Source organism: Scyliorhinus canicula, chromosome 10, assembly GCF_902713615.1.
Source record: "Scyliorhinus canicula chromosome 10, sScyCan1.1, whole genome shotgun sequence".
In the NCBI taxonomy this organism is placed as follows: domain Eukaryota; kingdom Metazoa; phylum Chordata; class Chondrichthyes; order Carcharhiniformes; family Scyliorhinidae; genus Scyliorhinus; species Scyliorhinus canicula.
Window position 1 is genome coordinate 26,196,086 of NC_052155.1, and position 26,128 is coordinate 26,222,213.

The window sequence follows — 26,128 nt, forward strand, 5'->3', positions numbered from 1 at the left end:
CTGTCATAAATGAAAGTGTTTTCCAACAAGATGAAACATCCCTTCCACATCCACTCTGTCAAATCCCACTGCTGCATCATGATTTGATCCAGTTTTATACATAGAAGGATTCAACAACAATATAATGCTTGGTGACATCTATTGTATATGGTTTAATTTACTGTCCTGCAACTATACTCCAATGAAAGCATTTTTGGGAACAGAAAACAAAAATAAAAACAAGTTCAGGACAGCTGACATATAGGACCTTACCTCTGCTGCTCCAGCTATTTTTAACTGCAAAGTTCCTTTTCTGTCTTTATCATCACTGTTTGAATACTGAATGGTCTGTACTTGGTTAAAATTAGCCAGGTGAGTTGGCTGTAAAACAAGAAACATGTTCTTTAGTGAATACTGACAATAGTAAAAGGCTAAACCATAACGTGGTCTTTCACGCAACCAAAATATGTCAAAGTTTTACATGTTATGTTTGCAATAAAATTTTTCATCAACCAGAAAGCTGCACCCATGCGGCCGGTGTAACTGAAGATTATACATGTTAATGTGGTATACCCACCTTATCATTGCCCCTCATAATCTTGTACACCTCGATCAAGTCGCCTCTCAGTCTTGTCTGCTCCAGCAAAAACAACCAAGCCTATCCGACCTCTTTTCATAACTTTAATATTCCATCCCAGGCAATCTTTTGACACTTCTCTGCACCCACTCCAGTGCTATCACACCCTTCCTATAATGTGGTGACCAGAATTGCACACAGTACTCCAACTGTGACCTTACCAAAGTTCTATACAACTTCAAGATGACCTCACTGCTTTTATAATCTATTCCTCGATTTATAAAGCCAAGTGTCTGATGTGCCATTTTCACCACTCCTGTGACATTCAGATTCCATGGACTACACAGTGGCCCCGGTTGGCACTGCAGGCCCCGCCCATGCAAGTTTCTCCTCACCACCATACTCCTGCCCCATCTTTATCCAGCCCCGATGCTCGTCCTGCTGCCAGAGGCACCGATGGCTGGCACTGTCCTCACTCGGGGCTGCCTTGGGTGTGGCCCTGGGCGGTGCCCCGGTGGGTGGCTGCCGGTTTGGGGGGGGGGTACCCATACGGCCAGTGTCACTGTGTAGAACTAGGGGCCGGGATGGGTGGTCAGTGGGTGTTCAGCAAGACTGCGGGCGGTTCCCATCCGTGATGCCCTCCCCCTTATTCCCCCTCCCCTTCCTGGAGCAATGTGTGTCAGGTCTGCTAATGATAGGCCTACTGTACTTTTACCACGCGCGGCGAACAATGCATCTACGCCATTGTCGGGGTGCCGGAGCATCCCAATTTGGTGTGAAACTGGCGCCTACCCCCGATTTCGGCGTCGGAAGCTATTCTCCACCCAATTGTGTCAGCAAACAGAGAATCCCGTCCAATTTATCCAGACCTGGAGATTTGTCTACTTTTAAGCCTGCCAACACCTCCAATACCTTGTCATTCCCTATGTCAATTTGTTCAAGAACCTCACAGTCTCTCTCCTTGAGTTGCATACCTACATCCTAATTTTCTTGGATGAAGACAGATATGAAGTATTTGACATCAGAAAGCAAAGTATTGTACACACACCTGTCAGCATCAACGGGGCCAAGGTCCTCTGACTCCATCCATAGAGCCTCTTTCACTGGCTATCCTCTTTGGATAGGGTTTGTTTATTGTCATGTGTACCAAGGTACAGTGAAAAGTATTTTTCTGTGAGCAGCTCAACAGATCATTAAGTACATGAAAAGAAAAGGAAATAAAAGAAAATACAAAATACACAAGGTGCACAATGTAACTAGAACAACACCGATATCGGGTGAAGCATACAGGGGTGTAGTGTTAATGAGGTCAGTCCATAAGAGGGTCGTTTAGGAGTCTGGTAACAGTGGAAAAAAAGCTGGTTTTGAGTCTGTTCGTGCGTATTCTCAGACTTATGTATCTCCTGGCCGATGGAAGAAGTTGGAAGAGTGAGTAAGCCGGGTGGGAGGAGGTCTTTGATTATGCTGCCCGCTTTCCCCAGGCAGCGGAAGATGTAGATGGAGTCAATGGATGGGAGGCAGGTTCCTATGATGGACTGGGCTGTGTTCACGACTTTCTGAAGTTTCTTGCGGTCTTGGGCTGAGCAGTTGCCATACCAGGCTGTGATGCAGCCAGATAGGATGCTTTCGATGGTGCACCTGTAAAAGTTCCTTAGTTTCCTGAGGAAGTATAGGCGCTGTTGTGCTTTCTTGGTGGTAGCGTTGACGTGGGTGGATCAGGACAGATTTTTGGAGATGTGTACCCCTAGGAATTTGAAACTGCTAACCATTCCACCTTGGCCCCATTGATGCTGACAGGAGTGTGTACAGTACTTTGCTTTCTGATGTCAATGACCAGCTCTTTAGTTTTGTTGGCATTGAGGGATAGATTGTTGTCGCTGCACCACTCCACTAAGCTCTCAATCTCCCTCCTGTATTCTGACTCGTCGTTATTCGAGATCCGGCCCACTATGGTTGTATCGTCAGCAAACTTGTAAATGGAGTTGGAACCAAATTTTGCCATGCAGTCGTGTGTACAGGGAGTATAGTAGGGGGCTACGTACGCACACTTGCAGGGCCCTGTAGTGAGCACTATTGTTGAGGAGGTGCTGTTGTTTATTCTTACTGATTGTGGTCTGTGGGTTAGAAAGTTGAGGGGCAGCACGGTGGCCTAGTGGTTAGCACAACCGCCTCATGGCGCTGAGGTCCCAGGTTCGATCCCGGCTCTGGGTCACTGTCCGTGTGGAGTTTGCACATTCTCCCCGTGTCTGCGTGGGTTTCGCCCCCACAACCCAAAAATGTGCAGAGTAGGTGGATTGGCCACACTAAATTGCCCCTTAATTGGAAAAAATAATTGGGTAATCTAAATTTATAAAAAAAAAGTTGAGGATGCAGTCGCAGAGTGAGGAGCAAAGCCCTAAGTCTTGGAGCTTTGATATGAGCTTGGCTGGGATTATGGTGTTGAAGGCGGAGCTGTAGTCAATAAATAGGAGTCTGATGTAGGAGTCCTTGTTGTTGAGATGCTCTAGGGTGAGTGTAGGGCCAGGGAGATGGCGTCTGCTGTGGACCGGTTGCGAAGGTATGCAAATTGCAGTGGATCAAGGTGTTCTCGGAGTATGGAGGTGATGCGCTTCATGACCAACCTCTCAAATCACTTCATTATGACTGAAGTCAGGGCCACCGGACGGTAGACATTGAGGCACGTTGCCTGGTTTTTCTTTGGCCGGTATGATGTTGGTCTTCTTGAAGCAGGTGTGGTCCTCGAAGCGGAGTAGGACAGGTTAAGGATGTCCGCGATATACTTTGCCATTGACATACTTATAGAATATCCATGGATTTTCCCTTTTTTTTTACCAGCCAAAGCATTCTCACATCCCCTCTTTGCTCTCCTAATTGCTTTCTTAAACTCTATCCTGCTCTTTCTGTACTCCACTAATTTGAAATGATTTGCTCCTCTTGTACTTACTAAAAGTCTCTCTTTTCCTTGTCATCTTATCCTGAATATCTCTGGGCTTATTATTCCTTCCTATCATCCTAGAGAGAACATGGGCCTGCATCCTCCCCATTTCCTCTTTGAACACCCCCCACTGCTCTTCTGTAGATTTCCCCACAGCAACTCTTCCCAGATTACCTTGGTCTCCACTCACCCCAAAACCGTTTTTTGCAACTTGTCAATTTTTTCTCCATAACTAGCTTAAATTCTATCTTGTGGTTGTTATGACTAACATCAACACCAACACCTCAACAACCTGCCTGGCTTCATTCCTCAGAATTTGGTCCAGCACTGCACCGTCCCTTGTTAGACCCTCTACATATTGACCTAAAAGGTTCTCCTGTGTGTATTTTAATTACTCCATTTCATCTAAGCACTTAACACTATGACAATCGCTATTATGTTGGGAAGATTCCAAATATTAGACCTTATTGTTATAATTTTTACCCACCTCCATGGATTGCACACATATTTGCTCTTCAATTTCCCGCTGACTATCTGGGGAGTCTATAATAAATACCGAGCAATGTGGCTGTCCCTTTTTATTCCTAAGCTCCACCCATTCATTTGATGTCCCCTTCAATATATTATCTCACCTTGCTACAGTAACTGATTCCTTAACTAACAATGCAATGCCTCCTCCTCTTTTACCCCCTCCTCTGTCTTGTCTGAAGATTCATTCTATATCCTGGGATGTTGAGCTGCCAATACTGCCCCTCCCTCACCACGTATCCGTGTTGGCTACCATATCACAATTTCACATGTCAATCCTCATCCTTAACTTATTTGTTTTACCTGTAATACTCCTGGCATTAAAGTAGAGGCCATCCAGCCTTGCCTTACTCCCTTGCAACTTATTACCACTGTATTCCCTCTGACCCGATTGCTTTTCTGTATTATCCCAAGGGAGGTGCCCCGCGCAAGGAGCAACAGGATACTGACCGCTATACCGGGCCTAGCCTGGCACAGCACTGCCACTAGAAACTCTTCCAACTTCTTCCATGGGGCAGGAGATACAAAAGTCTGAGATCACGCACGAACAGATTCAAAAACAGCTTCTTCCCCGCAGTTGCCAGACTCCTAAACGACCCTCTTATGGACTGACCTGATTAATACTACACTCCTGTATGCTTCACCCAATGTCGGTGTCTGTGTATTTACATTGTGTACCTTGGTATTGCCCGATTATGTATTTTATTTTATTTTAATTTTATTTTCATGCACTAAACGATTTGTTTGAGCTGCTCGCAGAAAAATACTTTTCACTGTACGTCGGTACGCGTGACAATAAACAAATTCAACTACCATCAATTGCCTTAAAAAACCCATTTGATTCACTTATTCCTTTACAAAAGGAAATCTGCCACCATTACCTGCTCTGGTCTACCTATCACTTTAGACCCCAGCCAAGTGCTTGATTCTTTAACTACCCTTCAAAATGGCCAAGGAAGTCAAACAGTTCGAGGACAATTATGGATGAGCAATAAATGCTGGCCTTGCCAGTAATACCCATATCCCATGAAAAAATAAAGAAAAAAACACAAGGCCCTTAAGTGGCATTAATTGTCCATTCAAGAGACTCATTTAGCCACTGATGGGCAGGTTGCCCAGGCCACCTCTGCCACGAGTAAAGTTTCAGTGAGGGCAGCCCACCCTCTGAATTTAATGAGCCGCACCTTCAAATCCATCCGTGAGGGAGCATTAAATACATCCTTTTATTTTTTAGCTGTGCAGCTATAGCAGATGACACATTTAAAAACCAAAATTAATCCATCTTCCCCCGGATGAGATCTTTGTTTAATAAACAGATGAAAAGGTAACCTCAAATCATGCTAAAAGGTACAGTGCCGTTACATTTATTTAAGGAAATCATGGATAGAGCATGATAATTAAAAATTCTATTTATTTCTGTAAGCTGCAATGGTGTTTTTTTATTTTAAGAGATTAATAAATTCTATTTCCTGATACTGATTAATATCTATTGAAGTATATTTTATCACAAACACATTTCTCTGTGGAGGATTCAGTAAACGTTCATTCAGATTCTTGTTTCAATGACACAAATACAACAGGGAAACCTGCTGTAAAAACTATCTGCACGGTCCCAAAATGGCTATGCCCTTGAAAGTGTGCATTATTAGCTTTAGAAACTGGTGAAAGGATGCCATGTTTTGGCATTCTCCTTGCACTAAGGCCAATGTCACTCTATTTATTGCACAAAGAAGCAGTCACCCTACAATCAGCAGTTGGGGTCAAGGACAGGGTCTTCCCAGAACTGTAAACAGCCAAACAGTTTCCCTCACTGGAAACCAGGAATTAACAGATGTAAGCCCATCACGAGAAGACAGGTCGCAATGAAATTCACTTCCCAATGATATAATGCTGTATTCCTGCAACTTGCACTGCAATTATAATTTGCCAGATTTTACATAAAGCAGCAGAGCCTGGGGGAAATCAATGCATGTTATGATGCCATAAATGAAGTGTTCCACAGGGTGGCACTGCAAACAAGTTATCACAGTTGTGCAGTTGTGGTTGGATTTGCAACTGAACACAAGAACAAAGAATAGCTATTAACGACCAAGTATTCACTGTGATCTGTGAACAACTCTATTAATGCAGTAAAATTTACAGTAAACATTTAGTACTTAGATGAATGCAGTATAGGAAATGGGCCAGGATTCTCCCCTACCTGGCAGGGCAGGGGGTCCCGGCAGGACGGAGTGGCGTCAACCACTCCGGCATCGGGCCTCCCCAAAGGTGCGGAATTCTCCGCACCTTTAGAGGCTAGGCCCGCGCCGGAGTGGTTCCCGCTCCGCCGGCCGGTGCGAACGGCCTTTGGCGCCCCGCCTGCCGCATACCGGCGCATGCGCAGGGGAGGGGGTCTCTTCCGCCCCTGCCATGGTGAAGGCCATGGCGAAGGCGGAAGAAAAAGAGTGCCCCCCATGGCACAGGCCCACCCGGCGATCGGTGGGCCCCGATCGCGGGCCAGGCCACCGTAAGGGCACTCCCTGCGGTCAGATCGCCCCCACCTCCCCAGGACCCCAGAGCCCACCCGCGCCGCCAATCCCGCCGGTACCAGAGGTGATTTAAACCACGCCGGCGGGAAAGGCCTGTCAGCAGCGAGACTTCGGCCCATCGCGGGCCGGAGAAATTCCGCGGGGGGGGCCCGCCAACCGGCGTGGCGCAATTCCCACCCCCACCGAGTCTCAGGGGGGGCGGAGAATTCGGGACACGGCGGGGGCGGGATTCACGCCGGCCCCAGGTGATTCCGCCCATAGTTTCCGCACACAAATTAACTGAGGCAAATGTCTGTGCATGGAGAGGATCCTTCCAAAATGCAAAAACAACTTTTAAAAAAATATGATGGTAGTGATTCTCCGTAGCCCGATGGCGGAATTGGGAACAGTAATCGGGCGGAGAATGGCTACCAACTCTGGAATCGGGGCAGGCGCCGGTTCGCAATGCTCCAGACCCCATCAAATCTGCATCATCGGGTCCCGTGCCGCGTGCAGCCACAACGCCGTTGGCGCATCATCAGCCGGCCCACCTGCGATGCTCTGCCTCAGATGGGCTGAGTCGTCGTGAGCGTGGCGTGCCGGCTGCGGACAGGAGGGAAAGTACTGAGAAATGTAAAAACAATAGGATAATAGCTTGATATTAATTGGGATAAATTCAGTATAAAACGTATAGAGGGTGCAAAATTCTCAAAATGCATTCAGGACTTGTTTTAACCAGTAGGTAGCAAGCCCATGAGCGTGGACGGCCTGTGGAATTCGCTACCATAGAAAGTAGTTGAGGCCAAAACATTGTATGTTTAGCAGTTAGATATAGCACTTGGGGCGAAGTGGATCAAAGGATATGGGGAGGAAGGCGGGATCAGGCTATTGAGTTGGATGATCAGCCATGATCATATTGAATGACGGAGAAGGCTCAAAGTGCTGAATAGCTCCTCCTGCTCCTATTTTCTATGTTTCTGAGAAGCAATTCTGGAGCTCGGGACTTAGTTTTAAGGAATTGGTATGAGTAGGTGGAAGTAGCATCAGGGGGAGAGTATTTTAGAAGTAGTGATCATATTTTAATTAGATTCAATGTAGTCACGGAAAAGGGTCAAGAGTAAAAGTTGTAAAGTGAGGAAAGTCCTATTTTACTCAACTTAGATGTGATTTGGCAAAGGTGGACTGGGAACAGCTAGTGTCAGAGCAGTGGGAGACATTCAGGGAGAACTATAGAGGAATCAGAACAAATACATTGTACAATAAGCAGAGTGGGATTCACAATTTCCCCAGCCCACCAAGCTCGCCTTGAATGGTTCAGAGCATATAGACTGGATTGAGGCAGAAAAAGAAAGCCTACATCAGAATAGGGCAGCACGGTAGCATTGTGGATAGCACAATCGCTTCACAGCTCCAGGGTCCCAGGTTCGATCCGGCTTGGGTCACTGTCTGTGCGGAGTCTGCACATCCTCCCCGTGTGTGCGTGGGTTTCCTCCGGGTACTCCGGTTTCCTCCCACAGTCCAAAGATATGCAGGTTTGGTGGATTGGCCATGCTAAATTGCCCTTAGTGTCCAAAATTGCCCTGAGTGTTGGGTGGGGTTACTGGGTTATGGGGATAGGGTGGAGGTGTTGACCTTGGGTAGGATGCTCTTTCCAAGAGCCGGTGCAGACTCGATAGGCCGAATGGCCTCCTTCTGCACTGTATATTCTATGTAAAAAATAAGAAGCCAAAGCTCAATTCCACAGAAATCTGACTGGAGTGCAGAAGGTTCAGGGAGAAATTAAAAGGGAAATTAGGAAAACGAATTCAGGAGAAAATATTTGAAATCAAGGAAAACGCAAAGATGTTTTAGAAATACAAAAAGATCAAGAGGAAAGAGAAGGTCCAATTAGAGACCAAAACTCACGTGAATTCAAAAGACATTTTTTTCATTCATTTTTACGGAATGTGAACTTCAATGGCTAGGCCAGCAATTGTCACCCATCCATAATTGCCTTTGAGAAAGTAGTGGTGAGCTGTCTTCTTGAACCACGGCAGTCCATGTGGTGTAAGTACAGCCACTGTGCTGTTAAGGAGGAAGTTCCAGGATTTTGACACAGTGACAGTGAAGGAACGGCGATATATTTCCAGGTCAGGATGATGAGTGACTTGGAAAGAAACCTCCAGGTGGTGATGTTCCCATGTATCTACTGCTCTTGTCCGTCTAGATGAGAGTGTTTATGGGTTTGAAAAGTGCTGCATCAGGAGCCTTGGTGAGTTCCTGCAGCACATTTTGTAGATGGTACATGCTGCTGCTGCTGCTGTGGGTTGGTGGAGGGAGTGAATGTTTGTGGAAGGGGTACCAATCAAATGAGTTGCTTTGGCCTGGATGGTGTCGAGCTTCTTGAATATTGTTGGAGCTGCACTCATCGGGCAGCACGGTAGCATAGTGGTTAGCAATGTAGCGCCAGGGTCCCAGGTTCGATTCCCAACTTGGGTCATTGTCTGTGAGGAGTCTGTGCGTTCTTCCTGTGTCTGCGTGGGTTCCCTCCGGGTGCTCCAGTTTCCTCCCGCTAATCCTGAAAGATGAGCTTTAAGGTAATTTGGACATTCTAATTTCTCCCTCTGTGTACCCGAACAGGCGCTGGAATGTGGCGACTAGAAGCTTTTCACAGTAACTTCATTGCAGTGTTAATGTAAGCCTACTTGTAAAATCCAGGTGAGTGGTGAGTATTCCATCACACTCTTTATAGGTGTTGGAGAGGCTTTGGGGAGTCAAAAGTCAATTTACTCGCCGCAGTATTCCTAGCCTCTGGCCTGCTATTACATCACAGTATTTACATGGCTCATCCAGTTATGTTTCTGGTCAATGGTAACCCCCAGATCATTGATAGGTGGGGGATTCAGCCATGGTAATGCCATTGAATGTCAAGGGGTGATGTTTAGATTCTCTCTTATCGGAGATGGTCATTGTTCGACACTTGTTTGGCGCAGATGTAAATTACAATTCAACACCTCTGTAAATTTTGAAATTGGGTTGCAGTTCCTAGGTCCTGAATAATATATCAAACTTGGAATAGGGAGTACACATGTGAATGCATATTTCCAGTTCAGATATAGGACAGCACAGTAGCATAGTGGTTAGCACAGTTGTTTCACAGCTCCACAGTCCCAGGTTCGATTCCCAACTTGCGTCACTGTCTGTGTGGAGTCTGCATGTTCTCCTCGTGTCTGTGTGGGTTTCCTCCGGGTGCTCCGGTTTCCTCCCACAGTCCAAAGATGTGCAGGTTAGGTGGAATTGATCATGCTAAATTGCCCTTAGTGTCCAGAAATTTTAGGTGGGGTTGCAGGGTTACAGGGATAGGGTGGAGGCGTAGGCTTAAGTACGGTGCTCTTTTCAAGGGCCGATGCAGACTCGATGGGCCGAATGGCCTCCTTCTGCACTGTAAATTCTATGACAATAGGGAAGCCAAACACAGATTTGATGCATCTTTGTGGAACAGTTCCATGCAGTCTGAGCATGACCCAAAGCTTTTTGTTGTTTGCTATTTCAATTCTCATGTGATGTTGCATGACCTGCTGAGTTTTTCCAGCATTTTCCGTTTTTATTTGAGTTTTCCAGCATCTGTAGTCATGGATTTGACTTGCTTTTGAAGCCAGAAAGCATGTGCATTTTAATGAATCCAATGTCGGCTTTCTTTTCCTGCCTATTCTGGATGCTCTTCACCATCCACTGGTGGACTGGGGAGGTTGGTGTTTAGATTTGTGAATCTCACTCTTCTTTAGTGGAACACATTTGTTCTGAATCCTCTTTAGTTCTTCTCTGAATGTCTCCCACTGATCTGACACTGAGCTGTGCCCATTCTACTTTTGCCAAATCAACTGAGTAAAATTGGCCTTTCCCACAGTTTACACAGCGTTTAACGAGACTTTTGAGTGGTCCCATAAGGCAGGCTGGTCAGAAAACTTAAAGCTCAGGAGGTCCAATGAAAGTTGCAAGTGGACCCAAAATTGGCTCCCTTGCAGGTACAATGTTTTCTGATTGATAGGTATTTCTTTGCAGTTGGAAAGAGTTTCTGGCTTCTTAGGGCTCAGTACTCAGTCCCTTGCAGTTCATGATATTTACATGTAGAAAGAACAATTGAGAAGCTTTCAGTTTATACAAATATCAATTGTGATTGGTAATCAAAGCTGTCAACTGTACAAAGACATCAATGGAGTGATCAGAATTCAATCCAGAGACATGCAAAGCAATTAATTTGAGAAAGGCAAATATGGAAAGGGAATGCACAATAAAAGGGAGGATATTGAATAGGGCAAAGGATCAGAAAGACTGAGAAGTGTATGTCTATTAATCCCTAAAGATTGCAGGACAAGTAGATAAAATGGTCAAGAAGACATACTTTTTTTTACAGGCCAAAGTCTCAAGTACAAGAGCAAGGAGGTTCTGTTAGAATTATGTAAGACACATGTCAGACCGCAGCTGGTATATTGGGTACAGTTTTGATAACCGCATGACAGGACGAATGTGATCACATTAGAGGGGATACAAAGAGACTAATGAGGGTGTTGTCAGGAATGGAAACTTTTAGCTATGAGGAAGGATAAGCTGGGGTTGTTTGAAACAGATGGGGTTGTTTGAAACAGATGAGGTTGAAGGATGATTTAATTGAAGTTTATAAAAGTATTAGGGCACTTGATAGACATGCCACCATTCTTTGGCTGAAAAACAAATGCTCAACTCCTCTTTAAATCCTTCAACCAATTTATTTAACTCTATGGCCCTTGGTTATTGAGCTCTCTGATAATAGAAGGTCAATTCAACATCTAACAACTCAGTCTTAGCGTGCATGTACCTCAATGCACCACTTTAGGTTTTACATTTTAAGTGCTATTGTTTCTAGTATATATGTGACATTTATATCTTTTTAACAGAAACATCATTTTATTATTAAAAGAAAGCTAGTCGCAGGACAAAGTACAATCATTTGCTTTTTGAGTTGTTCTTTGAATTTTAGCAATTTAAATCAAGATCCTCACGTCTCAATATATCCATCAGCCAAAATACTAAATTAAATCCAGCACAACTGATTCATCTTAACTCAACCAGAAATAGAGAAATAAACCATTGGATCACTACTAGATTGCAGAAGCACATCTGTGAACTGATCAAAACCACTAACAGTGAGTAAGGAGAAGTACTGCAATTATACCGTTAAGCTCAGTGGGTCATGATCCATTCTGAGTCAGGCCATACAGATCAGATTCAAACTCTGTGAGGCAAAAACAGTGCCGCAGATACATGATGATTCCATCAGTATTTACAAAGATAAAAGATAGATCAATATCTTAGGCAACACAGGTTGCCGACACTCAAAAACAGCCAATCTTTTCAATTTATAAATACTGACCTGCTGTTTTCTTCCCCTCTCCATCAGTTCACCTCTGCCAGTAGAAACAGTTCATTTCTATTTGCTCCATCAAAATCCCTGAAGATTTCGAACACCCTATTAAATCTCTCTGAATTATCCCTGCTTCAAGGAAAGTATCTCCAGATACTAAAGCTTTTCATCCTGAGTATCATTCCAGTAAATCTCATCTGTACCATTTTCAAGATTTTCACATCCTTCCAAAAGTGTGGGACCCAGGGAGGAACACAATACTTTAGCTGGGGCTGAACCAGCTTTTTAAAAAACATATATATGTTCACTTTATTTTCTTGCTGTTGTGCTCCATGCCTCAAATAATAAAGCCAAGGATTGAATTTTTTTCAAAACACTTTTATCATCCTGACATGTCACTTTCAAAGACATTTGCACATGAATCTCCAGGGTCGGGATTCTCCCCTACCTGGCGGGGCGGAGGGTCCCGGCGTGATGGAGCGGCGTGAACCACTCTGGAGTCGGGCCGCCCCAAAGGTGCGAAAGTCTCCACACTTTTCGGGGCCAAGCCCACACACTGAGGGGCTAGGCCCGCGCCGGAGTTGTCCCCGCACCGCCTGCTGGCGTGAACGGCCTTTGGCGCCACGCCAGCCGGGGCCGAAAGGACTTCACTGGCTGGCATAAGTCCATGCGTGCGCCAGAACGTCAGCGGCTGCTGACATCATCCCAGCACATGCGCAGGGGAGGGGGGTTTCTTCCGCCTCCGCCATGGTGAAGACCATGGCGAAGGCGGAAGAAAAAGAGTGCCCTCACGGTACAGGCCCGGCCGCCGATTAATGAGCCCCGATCACAGGCCAGGGCACCGTGGGGGCACCCCCCGGGGTCAGATCGGCCCCCCCCCCCCAGCGCCTGCCCGTGCCGGCAATCCCGCCGGTCAGGTAGGTGGTTTAATCCATGCCGGCGGGAGAGACTTATCAGCGGCGGGACTTCGGCCCATTGCGGGCCGGAGAATCTCCGCGGGGGGCCCGTCGACTGGCGTGGCGCGATTCCCGCCCCCGCTGAATCTCGGGTTGCGGAGAATTCGGGACACGGTGGGGACGGGATTGATGCCGGCCCCGGGCGATTCTCCGATCCGGCAGTGGGTTGGAGAATCCCGCCCCGTATCTTTCTGAACTTGCAGCCCTTTCAAATGTTTCAGTTGAGATGCTCCAGAGGGTGAATGCCTCCACCTCGTGTGCGAGGTTGGGGCTGATACAGCTGAAGGTGGTGTATAGAGCTCACCTTACAAGGGCGAGGATGAGCCGGCTCTTTAAGGGGGTAGAAGATGTGTGTGAACCTTGTGGGGGGAATTACTGGAAAGAGGTGTTTAAGGTAATCTCTAAAGTGGTGCATGTGAAATTGGACCCCGGCCCTTGGGAGGCCATATTCGGGGTGTCGGACCAGCCAGGGTTGGAAACGGGCACGAAGGCAGATGGAGAAAGACGGATCCTGTTAGGGTGGAGATCAACCTCTCCACCCTGGCTTGGGGGGGGGGGGGGGGGGGGGGGGGGGGGGGACCTGTTGGAATTCTTGACGCTTGAAAAGGCCAAACCTGAACTGAGGGGAAGGATGGAGGGGTTCGACAATTCATGGGCGTTATTCATTATGCAATTTCGAGAATTGGATCACATCGAACATTAGGTGGGTTGGGGGCTGGGAGGGTTGGTGGGAGGGGGACTGTATGTGTTCATGGTGACTATGGGTGATTCCTGATTCCTTTTTGTCATTTGTTTATGTGAACATGCGGGTTAATGTTTGGGGGTTTGGTGGGACGATGGGATCGTTGTTATTGATATGGGGATTAACATTACATTTGTTACTGATTATTGTTTATTGTTGGGTGAAAATCTGGGAGAAAATGTGAAAAAGGAGAATAAAAAAGGTTTTTTTTAAAATTTTAAAATAAAATGTTTCAGATAGTTTATAACCTCATTTGACACTTCTCTGCATTAAATTTCATCTGTCGTGTGCCTAATCTCACCAGTCCATGTTTCCTTGAAGTCTTTTCCCATCTTCCTCACTTAACTGCACTTGCAAGTTTGTGTCATTTACAAAATTCGGAATTAGGTATGTATGTTAATCGTATATTAGTTGTTTTTAATTGTATGCAGATTACATAGATTACATAGAATTTACAGTGCAGAAGGAGGCCATTCGGCCCATCGAGTCTGCACCGGCTCCTGGAAAGAGCACCCTACCCAAGGTTAACACCTCCACCCTATCCCCATAACCCAGTAACCCCACCCAACACTAAGGGCAATTTTGGACACTAAGGGCAATTTATCATGGCCAATCCACCTAACCTGCACATCTTTGGACTGTGGGAGGAAACCGGAGCACCCGGAGGAAACCCACGCACACACGGGGACAGTGACCCAAGCCGGAATCGAACCTGGGACCCTGGAGCTGTGAAGCGATTGTGCTATCCACAATGCTACCGTGCTGCAGATGGTGGTCATTTAGTGGGCATTCACTTTATCCGTTATGAACAAAAATAATTGTGGTCAGTAATCTATAAATAAATACAGAAGTATATAAAGATTGGCTCTAGTTCCAACCTTCGCAACTGACTTTTTGGAAGAGAACATCCTAAACTCAGTTCCAGGTCATTACTATACATCAGTAAAAGCCATGGTACCAATCTGACCCCTGGGGACATCAATGTATTCTTCCTCGCAAATTGACCATCGACACCCCAGCACCACAACCCACTCTGTCTGAAAAACAACTGTTCATCACTATTCTCTGCTTTCTGTCTCATCCCAATATCATATCCAAGCTATCACTTTAATTCCTTGGGCTTAAATTATGCTAACAAATCTATTATGCAGCAAGGGCAGCACGGTGGCGCAGTGGTAGCACTGCAGCCTCATGGCGTCGAGGTCCCAGGTTTGATCCAGGCTCTGGGTCACTGTCCGTGTGGAGTTTACACATTCTCCCTGTGTTTGCGTGGGTTTCGCTCTCACAACCCAAAAAGATGTGCAGGCTCGGTGGATTGGCCACGCTAAATTGCCCCTTAATTGGAAAAAATGTACCTAAATTCATTATTAAAAAAGTCTATTATGCAGCATGATTACAAACACCTTTTGAAAGTGTTCACATCAACCTTTAATCATCTCCTTTAGTTCACTGCAGATCTCATTCCAGTTAGATATTATTTGCCATCGCAAATGCTGTGTTAGCCACTATTTACTAACCACTGCTTTTCCAAGTAAATATTACCTTGCAAATACTACAACTTCATTTTGATGAGAGGGGAAAGAAAGGAATACATGTACTATTTTGGTGAAAGAAATGTGATAAAGATATGTACCATGGAGCCTTTGTCTGTAAGATAGCTGATGCCTTCTTCGGGTCCAATTGCTAATTCCACTGAAATTATCCAGCTTGACTGTTGAAGATTGAAAATAAAACACAGAAATGAATGATAGGAATTGTAGCATTCAATGAATTCTGTTTCAAACCATGCATATTACTGAATTAGATTCTTCAAATATAAAAAAAAACTACATTCACAAAATCATTACATACATTAAATGGTCTGCACAGTACCACAGATCCACCTACTACGACATTACTTCCAAATTCCAAGTCAAATTAAAACTGTAGGATCAAATACTCAATCTATTTTACCAACTAAGGCTTTTCTTGCCAATCCTTTTCTCTTCCCATCTACTTTGCCTCGAGTGTTAAAAATAAATTGTCAACTCCGCTAAAATTTGGAGAAAGAGTATTTGAAAGAAAGGACTGCAGCTTCAGACTTCAATGAAGGGCATGTTCAAAGATGCTCACAGAAATTGAACATCATCACTGAATTTTTGCATCATTTCAGGTCATGTTTTCTGACAATTTTTGGCTACAATAAACTCATCCTAAATGGCTCAAGGCTGCTGTGCCATAATTTGATACAAAGAAGCTGTTAGCTAGTTTTAAAAGAGAAATATTACGCAGACAATACATTTTGGTCACTTTAATGCCCATCATTAGCAGTGAACCAAAGAAGGAATCTTATTTTTACAACATGAATTCAGTCACATGCTCTAATATTGTTCAGTGTTAATTTTGTGCAATAATTATTTATACTGCAATGTATGTTTTGCAATCAAGTATATGCAGTAATAAATTCCATATACCATCAGAGAAGAACTTCTATAATCCACATATTACAAAAGAGGTTAATAATATTGCAAGGACGACTATTAAGCATGAAGATTGATAGTGTTTTGGAAACCAACAAAGAATGACCAAAAAATTGAGATGGCCAGCAAGGAATATAAAAGCTGATTTTAAGAGATTTGGAAATTGTTTTATGTCCTTACCTTATACAGTAAAGCTTACTTTTGTTTGTTCAAAACCGGTGGAATCTTGTGGCTTTATTCATGTAGTGTTTTAAATCTCAAACTTTGTCTACCTTTATCGAAACATTATTGGTCCCTAACCAGATCCCATTGATAACATGGGGTTTGGTCAATGATCATAACATGATTCCGCATTTGCAAACATCACAATGCAGAACCAATGCAGAATTGCTAACTGGCAGACAAGTATGGGCAAACCTCCCCACTTATCAATACTCCCAGGACTACGTGATGCACTGCTTGAAAAACAGGGGAAGATGAAAGTCAGGCATGCAGGTAACGACCTACCCAACCTCAACATCGGACAGAAGGTTTGCGTACAACACCTAACTGATGGAATCTTGGAATCCAGCCGAAGTAGTCAGACTGTTCTAAGTACGAACACCAAATGGCATGACAGTGCGACAAAACAATGCCAGATCAGAACAATACTGTCAAGCAATCCCACTGCCACGAAAACATGGTCAAAGACATAACACAAACAAAGCAACCCTAATGAACCCTAACGCTGAAAATGTACAGCAGCCTCCCAGCAAAGATCATCATAACCAAAACTGGACAGATAAGCAAACCGCCTATACTTTTCAGAGACATGCAGGTTTATTGCACTGTGTGAAAATGTTTTTCCTCATGTCCCCTCTAATCCTTCTACCTTAAATCTAGGACCCTGTAATTGACTCCTCAGCTGGGGAAACAGATTTTTCCTGTCTATCCAATATAAGCCCCTCATAATTTTGTACACCTCAATTAGGTCAGCCCTCAGCCTCCACTGTTCTAAAGGAAAACATGATGTGGAGATGCCGGCGTTGGATTGGGGTGAGCACAGTAAGAAGTCTTACAACACCAGGTTAAAGTCCAACAGGTTTGTTTCAAACACTAGCTTTCGGAGCACTGCTCCTTCCTTATCAACTACTTCCTCATTCACCTGAGGAAGGAGCAGTGCTCCAAAAGCTAGTGTTTGAAACAAACCTGTTGGACTTTAACCTGGTGTTGTAAGATTTCTTACTAAAGGAAAACCATCCTGATTTATCCACTCTTTCCTTATAGCTGCATTTTTCAATCTCTGGCAACATTCTTGCAAATCTCCTTCCTGTAATGTGTTGACCAGCACTGTATACAAAATTCCAGCTGTGGCCTAACCAGCCAGAGGAAACCCACGCAGACACGGGGAGAACGTGCTAACTCCACACAGTCACCCAATGTCGGAATTGAACCCAGGTCCCTGGCACTGTTAGGCAGCAGTGCTAACCACTGTACCAGCTTACCCGTCCCTTTGGACATAAATACAGTTCAAGTATTACATCCCTGCTTTTGTTTCTATACTTTGTCCATATGCTTTCTTTAGCACCTTATTCATCTGTCTTTCCATCTTGAAGGACCTGAGGATGTGCACTCCAGGGTCTTTCACTTCCTCCCTCCACTCCTCACTCTCCTCCCGTTTACAGTGTATCCCCCTAGCTTGGTTTGCCTCCACAAATGCATTACCTCACAATTCTCCAGATTGAATTACATTTGTCACTTGGCCGCCCACGTAACCAATCAACATAATTCTGAAGGCAACAGAAATCCTTATCAACTACACGACCAATTTTTGTGTCACCTGCAAATATCCCAATCATGCCTACCACATTCATGTCCAAAGGGACGGGCAAGGTGGTACACTGGTTAGCACTGTTGCCTAACAGTGCCAGGGACCAGGGTTCAATTCCGGCATTGGGTGACTGTCTGTGTGGAGTTAGCACGTTCACCCTGTGTCTGCGTGGGTTTCCTCTGGGTGCTCCAGTTTCCTCCCACAGTCCAAAGATGTGCCAGCAAGGTGAATTGGCCGTGGTAAACTGTCGCTTAGTGTCCAAAGATGTGCGGGTTAGGTGGGGTTACAGGGATAGGGCGGGGGAGTGGCCTAGGTAAGATGCTCTTTCAGAAGGTCAGTGCAGACTCGATGGGCCAAATGGCCTCCTATCATCATCATTCCTCCTTGTTATTTCCTCAAAAATTCCATTAAGTTAGTAAGACATGATCTACCCCTAACAAATCCATGTTGACTGTCTCTGATCACCTATCTAAGTGACAGTTTATCAGTCACTCCAGAATTGATTCCAATAATTTGTCCACCACTGAATTCAAACTGACCCGCCTGTAATTTTCTGGGCTATCGCTCACATTCTTTTAAAAATAATGGTACAACGTTCGCAGACCTGCAATCCTCTTGTATCTCATCTATATCTGGCGAGCACTGGAAAATGATCCTCAGAGAAATCGTTATTTCCTCCTTGTCTTCTTTTAACAGACAGGGATACAATCCACCCGGCCCAATGATTTACCCACCTTCAAGGGTGACAGTCTTTCCAGTACATCCTTTCTCGTAATGCTTATTCAATCGAATATGTTACATTCCTCCGCTTTAACATCATCCCTTTCCTTGTTCAACACAAAGACAAAGTACTCACTGAAAGTCCTGCCCACCTCTTCTGCATCAATGCATAAGTTATATGTACCCTACTATTTTCTTAGTTATTCTTTCTCTTAATGTATGGCAAAACTTCTTTTGATTTTCATAGAATCATAGAATTTGCAGTGCAGAAGGAGGCCATTCGGCCCATCGATTCCGCATCAGTTCTTAGAAAGAGCACCCTACCTAAGCCCACACCTCCACCCTATCCCCGTAACCCAGTAACCCCACCTAAACTTTTTGGACACTAAGGGCAATTTAGCATGGCCAAACCACCTAACCTGCAAATCTTTGGACTGTGGGAGGAAACCAGAGCACCCAGAGGAAACCCACGCAGATACGGGGAGAACGTGCAGACTCTGCACAGACTGTGACCCAAGCCGGGAATCGAACCTGGAACCCTGGAGCTGTGAAGCAACCGTGCTAACCACTGTGCTACCGTGCCACCCCCTTGCAGCTGTAGCCAATCAACCTTAGTCAGTTCACCTCTCAGCTTTGCAAAATTTGTCTTCTCCCAATTTAGAACTTTTACTCCTGTTGTTTCTTTGTCCTTTTCCAAAATGATGCTAAATCTAACCATTTGATGGTCACTATCCACAAAATGGTCCCCCGCTGCTACTTCATCCATTTTCACAGCTTCAATTCCAAGGACTAAATCTAGAATTGCACCTCCTTATGTTGAGCATATATTACTGAAATATTTTACTGTATCTGAAAGGATATTAAATTCACTTTTTAGCATATATATTTATTGACTTAATAATACATTGCAGGATAAAATTCACAATGTTGGCTCATTGAAGAAATGTGATTCAATTGTAAATTAATGGCTGAGTTGTATGCCAGTCTGAAGACTAGAGTTTTCACTCAACCAAAGATTTACTTGCGACACTGTTTCTGTTGCCAATAATCAAGATATGGGGGCAGGGCACTGGGACAAAGATACAAATCGGCAAAAATATTCACCAAACCCTGTAAATGAAGACTCTAAGAAAAGGTTTCAAGGGGAATGACTAATGCACTGCGAAGACAAGACAGTTTTCAATTACACAGGCTGTAAAAATTAAAGATAATCAAATCTGATGAATAATCAATATCCCTTCTGGAGACATCGATAATTCTGTTCATATTAGAAATTCTCTATTAATTGTGATATAAACTGTTCAATGGCAACAACCCACTTCAGGTATTTGGGAGTTCAGGTGGTCCAGGATCGGGCCCGGCTTCGTAAGTTGCATTGGTAGGAAGGGTTAGTCCTACTGAGGTGCAATAGTCTTCCCTTATCGTTGGCCAGTCGGATGCATTAGGTGAATATTTTGCCGTGGTTTTTATTTTTATTTCAGTGCCTGACGGTCTTTTTGTTAAAGTCATTCTTTAAGGGGGTGGATAGATTGGTTTTGTTGTTTGTCTGGGCAGGTAAAGTGGTTAGGGTTAGGAAAATTGTACTTCAGAGAAGGCTGCAGTCGGGGGGTTGGGCCTTCCAAACGTGTTGTATTATTACTGGGTGGCAAATGCGGAGAAGGTGTCGGCTTGGAATAGGGAGATGGAGGCATTGTGGGTGAGGATGGAGGCAGATTCTTGTAGGGGATCAGGGCAATAACCCCACTCCGTTTTTTTCTAGGTAGTTAATCGGAGAGTCCTCTGGTGGTGGCCAGGCTGAAAACATGGAGGCAATTTCACCAGCAATTTAGGTTAGGAGTGGGTCCAGGTTGATGTCGGTCCAAGGGAAGCATGGGGGGGCAATTCTCCGAGCCCTGCGCCGGGCTGGAGAATCGCCACAACCGCGTCACAACGCCCCGATGTGCGATTCTCCGAGGTGCGGAGAATCAGCGCCATTTGCACCGGCCATCTGGCGCGACGCAGGCTGCTGAAATGGCGGGGCCGCCGATTCTCCGGCCCGGATGGGCCGAGCGGCCACGTCGAAAAGACAGAGTCCCACTGGCGCCGTTCACCCCTGGTCGCCGCCGGCGGGAACTCTGCGGGAACGGTCGGGGGTGGCCTGTGTGTGTTTTGGGGGGGGGGGGGCATTCCGATGGGATCTGGGTCCTCCAATCGGCGGGCCGGCCTGTCCCCCCACATTTGGGCCCAATACTGGAGAATACCGGCGTGAATACCGCCCCCGCCGTCTCCCGAAGTCTCCGGTACCAGAGATTCGGCACGGGCGGGCCCCTCCCCGGCGATTCTCCGGCCCGCAACGGGCCGAAGTCCCCCCGCTGTCATGCCATTCCCGCCGGCGTGAATCAAACCACATACCTTCCTGGTGGGACCAGGCGGCGCGGGCGGGCTCCGGGGTCCTGGGGGTGGGGGGGGGGGGGGGGGGGGGGGGGATCTGGCCCCGGGGGGTGCCCCCATGGTGACCTGGCCCGCGATCGGGGCCCACCGATCGGCGGGCGGGCCTGTGCCGTGGGGGCACTCTTTTCCTTCCGCCTTCGCCATAGCCTTCACGATGGCTGACGCGGAAGTGACCCCCTACTCTGCGCATGCGCGGGGATGACGTCAGCAGCCGCTGACTCTCCGGCGCATGGGCGGAATTCCGTCGGCCGGCGAAGTCCCTTCGACCCCGGCTGGCATGGCGCCAAAGGCCTTTCCCGCCGGCCGGCAGGTCGCCAACCACTCCGCCGCGGGCCTAGCCCCTCAAGGTTAGGGCTTGGCCCCTAAATGTGCGGAGACCTCCGGACCTTTGGGGCGGCCCGACGCCGGAGTGGTTCACACCACTCCATCCCGCCAGGACACCCCGCCCCGCCGGGTAGGGGAGAATCCCGCCCAAGGTGTCTCTGGAGGGGGTTGAGGTCAAGTGGGAGGAGGAGGAGCTGGGGATGTTGTTGAAGGAGGGATTATGGTATGAGGTGCTGCAGACGGCAAATGCCTCAACCTCTTGTGCGAGGCTAGGGTTGATACAGTTAAAGGTGGTACACAGACAGGCAGTATGGTGGCGCAGTGATTAGCATTGCTGCCTCATGGCGCTGAGGTCCCAGGTTCGATCTTGGCTCTGGGTCACTGTCCGTGTGGAATTTGCAAATTCTCCCCGTGTTTGCGTGGGTTTCGCCCACACAACCCAAAGATATGCACGCATGCTAGAATGATTGGCCACACGAAATTGCCCCTTAATTGGAAAAAATGAACTGGGTACTCTAAATTTATTTTTAAAAAGGTGGTATACAGTGCACACCTGACTAAGTTGAAGATGAGCCAGTTGTATGAGAGGATAGAGGATATTTGTGAACGGTTTGGGAGGAGTCCAGTTAATCATGTATGTATGTTCTGGTCCTACCTGAAGTTCGGGAAATTTTGGAGATTGTTTTTCGGCACCGTGTCGGTGATCTTGCATGTGGATTTGAAGCCTAGTCCCCTGGGGGGCCATATTCGGCGTGTCAGACCTGCTGGAGTTGCAGACAGGTGCTGGGACATATGTTTTAGCCGTCACCTCACTGATCACTCGCAGGGGGGTTTTGTAGGGGTGGAGGTCAGCTTCTCCACCCTGTGCCTTGGTGTGGCTGGAGAATCTAATGGAATCTCTGCATTTAGAAAAGGTGAAATTCGTCCTAAGAGGGGCGAATGAGGGGTTCCACAAGAAATGGAGTTTGTTTATTCTGCATTTTGGAGAACTAGTTACAGTCAACTGTTAGGGTGGGGAGGTTATGTTGGGTTTATTTCCTGTTGTAATGAAAATTGTTCATAATTTCAATAAAAATACTTTAAAAAAAAATCAGGATTCAATGTCAGTGAAGAAGTATGGAGGGAGAGAGGTTTGCTTTTGGAAAGATGTTGAAGTTCATGACAAACTTTATGTTTTTGTGCGGTTTTCATTTGATACATTAATGTATTTATATAATAGTATTTTGGAGAGCTTTTTTAGGGACATGTGATCAAAAAGAAAGCTAAAATGACAGAAAAAATGTTTGTGGAGCATAACTGATGAATGATAATTGAAGGAGAAATAAGCAAATAAAAATGAGAAACATTTAAACACAGGCTATGAAAAATAAGAAAATTGATCAATGGCCCACTATTGAACGTTTTGTAGACAATGGACTCTACATATAGCAAAGACAGGAATTTTTTAATGAAGTAGATTGTCAAGCTTTTATTTAATTATTCTCTCTGTTTCACATTCGTGATTCAGCTCATATTTTGGAAGTTGAAATTTATTTGAAACATTCTCCAATTTATAATATTCACAAATTAATTTTGTATACTCCTACTCACTTTCTCATAGTGAACTTGTGAAAGAAATTGCACAAGGTGAAGCAACGAAAAATATCTTGCATGGATAAAGTATAAAAAACACATCAACACGAATACGTGTTTGGCAGTAGAATGCAGTAGAATGCAGCCACCACTACACTACCACATCAGTCTTCTGCTACATTACATGTATTCATCCACACTAGCTTTAGATCAAAGGAAACACGATTAACTTTAAGAGTATCGTCCTTTTTGATAAATTAGCAAAATATCAGTGTAAAAGCTTACCCCAAGGGCACATTTGAAGCATTCCTTGTCAAATCTGTAAACTGGAGACAGAATCTCAAAGAACTTCAGAACACTTTGCTCTTCATTCAAATTGGCAAACTGTCGAAAAGACTGTTGTATCAACTTCCTTAGCGTTTTAGCCTAAAAAAGAAATTGGAATTAATTATCAGGAAGATCTAGATTTTCAACTCAAAAATCTGGCTGCTTATAAAGTTTGTTTTTCCTTTAAGCTATTGTTGTCATCCTTCAAACTATGCCCTCCTAGGAGTAAGAAATGTGGGATCATTATAATGAAACATTATATAAGAGGCTTTTCAACAAGATAGAGTGGTGGCATTAGCAGTAATATGCTGGGGTAGATTGAGAACTGGCTAAATTCCTGAAGACTGAACATGATTGTCAATGGATTTGATTTGTAGTGATTGTTACAATGCCTAAAGATGACACGTTTTCAACTTGGTCGTCTTCCTTTGTTCTATATAATAGTTCAGATTAATTGAAGCTCTACTCCAAATTTGTCCTGGGTAGGTGAAACTTTACTAATTTTCGCTGTTCATTTTGATGTCATTTAACAATCTGATCTATTTGCAAATGCTACTCATTTTGCCTACAAATATCCATTACTGATGATAATGTATGCGGTTTTTACTGTTAAACATCTGTTGGAAGTGGTAGAATTGACATTCTGCAAAATTACAATTGAACAACAACAACAACCCATGTTACCTGAACAGGCTTTTCAAAGGATAAAACATAATTTAGAGCAGATCAGATACCTTTATTTAAAAGTCAGATCTTTGATATGCTGCATCACCTTTCAACAAACATATCTTAATCACTTACCACAATTAGCACTTTACTAATTCACATTTTATTTGATCATTTATCAGATAATCACTGTTGATTTATATTAATTTGGGAAACTGGGGTTTACTTGTCGGTTCATAGAAAGGTTATTAACTTACTTCTTTACTCATCTGTTATGTCTGGATTGATACACAACAAATATTATTTCCTTCTCATTCTCCTTTGATATAAACTTCACAATTTACACAGTGTAGGTATGGTATTGTAGTGTTAGAACATAGAACATAGAACATGTTATGTTACTGGACCCGTAATCTAGAGACTCAGTCAAATTCCACCATAACGGTTTCTGAATTAAATAATTCTGGAATAAAAATCTGGTAATAAATGACTATGTAGCTTTTAGATTGCCTTTAAAATCCTGCTTGGTTCACGAATGTCCTTTAGGGCAGTGCTGTCCTTCAAATGTTGACTCTCAACTGTGCTCTGAAATACCTAACAAGCAATTCAGTTGCATCACATTGTTACAAAGAACAAACTGAACAGAGCTTCAACATAGCCATCAGATTCAGACTCTGCAAAGGAGCACCCAGCCCAGTCGACCCTGTTAATTAGTCATCCTGACTAATGTCTCAGGACTTCAATGTTCATCACCTCGAATTATACAGTAAAAACACCACCACTGATCGAGTCCATTCTGTCACTGACGCACCTGTTCATGTGGTCACTGCCCAGTCTCACTGGAGACAAAATTCTGCCTCTAAACTGAGGACAACCGACATTCTGGTGTGCAGGAACGCCACTGAGATTTAAATGATGGGATAGAAAACCACATATCCAAATTTGCCAATGACAGGTGGCAATGTAAGCAGTATGGATGGAAACATAAAATTACATAAAAATCCATACATGTCAACTGTGGCAAATGGATTTTGATGTAAATAAATATGAGGTTATCCACTGTGAACCTAAAAAAATAACCTTTATCTTTATAATCTATATTATTGTCATAAGTAGACTTACATTAACACTGCAATGAAGTTACTGTGATAATCCCCTAGTAGCCACACTCCGGCACCTGTTTGGATACACCGAGGAAGAATTTAGAATGTCCAATTCACCTAATAAGCACGTCTTTCGGGACTTGTGGGAGGAAACCAGAGCTCCCGGAGGAAACCCACGCAGACACGGGGGAACTTGCAGACTCCACACAGACAGTGACCCAAGTCGGGAATCAAACCTGGAACTCTGGTGTTGTGAAGCAGTAGTGCTGGTCAGAACAGGGTACTTTCTAAATGGAGAAGGTCCAAAAACATATGAGGTTCTGGTACGTACGTAACAAAAATGCCAGAAGGTAGAGAAAATAACGTTAAAATATTCAAAACTCTTAATGAAATGCATGCCTTCATATTCATAGAAACATAGAAAACAGGAAAAGGAGGAAGCTATTTGTCTCTTCGAGCCTGCTCCACAATTTATAATAATCATTGCTGATCGTCCAATTCAATAATCTGTTTCCGTTAACTCCTTCTTGAAATCATGGCGTCAACTGCATTATGTGGTAGCGAATTCCACAGGCTCACTGAGATCCCTCCTCATTCTTCTGAACTCCAGCAAATTTAATCCAAACCGACTAAATCTCTCCTCATAGTCAGTCCAGCTATCCCTGAAATCAGTCTGGTAAACCTTCACTGCACTCCTATAGCAAGAACATCGTTCCTCAGATAAGGACACCAACATTGCACACAATATTCCAGGCGTAGTCTCATCAAGGTCCTGTACAATTGCAGCAAGACATCCCTGCTCCTGCACTCGAATCCTTGTGCAATGCACTCTAGCATACCACCCTCTTTACTGCCTGCTGCAACTGCATCTGGATGCTTACTTACAGCGATTGCTGTAAACATAGAAAATAACAACAGGAGGCCGTTCGGCTCTTTGAGCCTGCTTCACCATTCATTATGATCATGGCTGACCATCCAACTCAACAGCCTGATCCCCCCCCCATATTCTGATCCCCTTCGCCCCAAGTGCTATATCTAACTGCTTCTTGAAACCATACAATGTTTTGGTGCCAAATAATTTCTGTGGTCGTGAATTTGACAGGCTGACCACTC

The 26,128-nt window shown here is 44.8% G+C and overlaps 1 protein-coding gene across 11 annotated transcripts in view; it reads right to left on the bottom strand.

Moving 5' to 3' along the window:
• Positions 1-26,128, bottom strand: part of LOC119972287 (focal adhesion kinase 1) — a 585,346-nt gene that overhangs the window by 302,560 nt on the left and 256,658 nt on the right. For all 11 annotated transcript variants that reach the window (XM_038808747.1, XM_038808746.1, XM_038808744.1 and 8 more), the window contains 3 exons: positions 23,205-23,345; positions 15,238-15,315; positions 253-360 (listed from right to left, as the gene is read on the bottom strand). In XM_038808747.1, the coding sequence (XP_038664675.1) occupies positions 253-360; positions 15,238-15,315; positions 23,205-23,345 (327 nt within the window). The remainder of the gene's footprint in view (positions 1-252; positions 361-15,237; positions 15,316-23,204; positions 23,346-26,128) is intronic.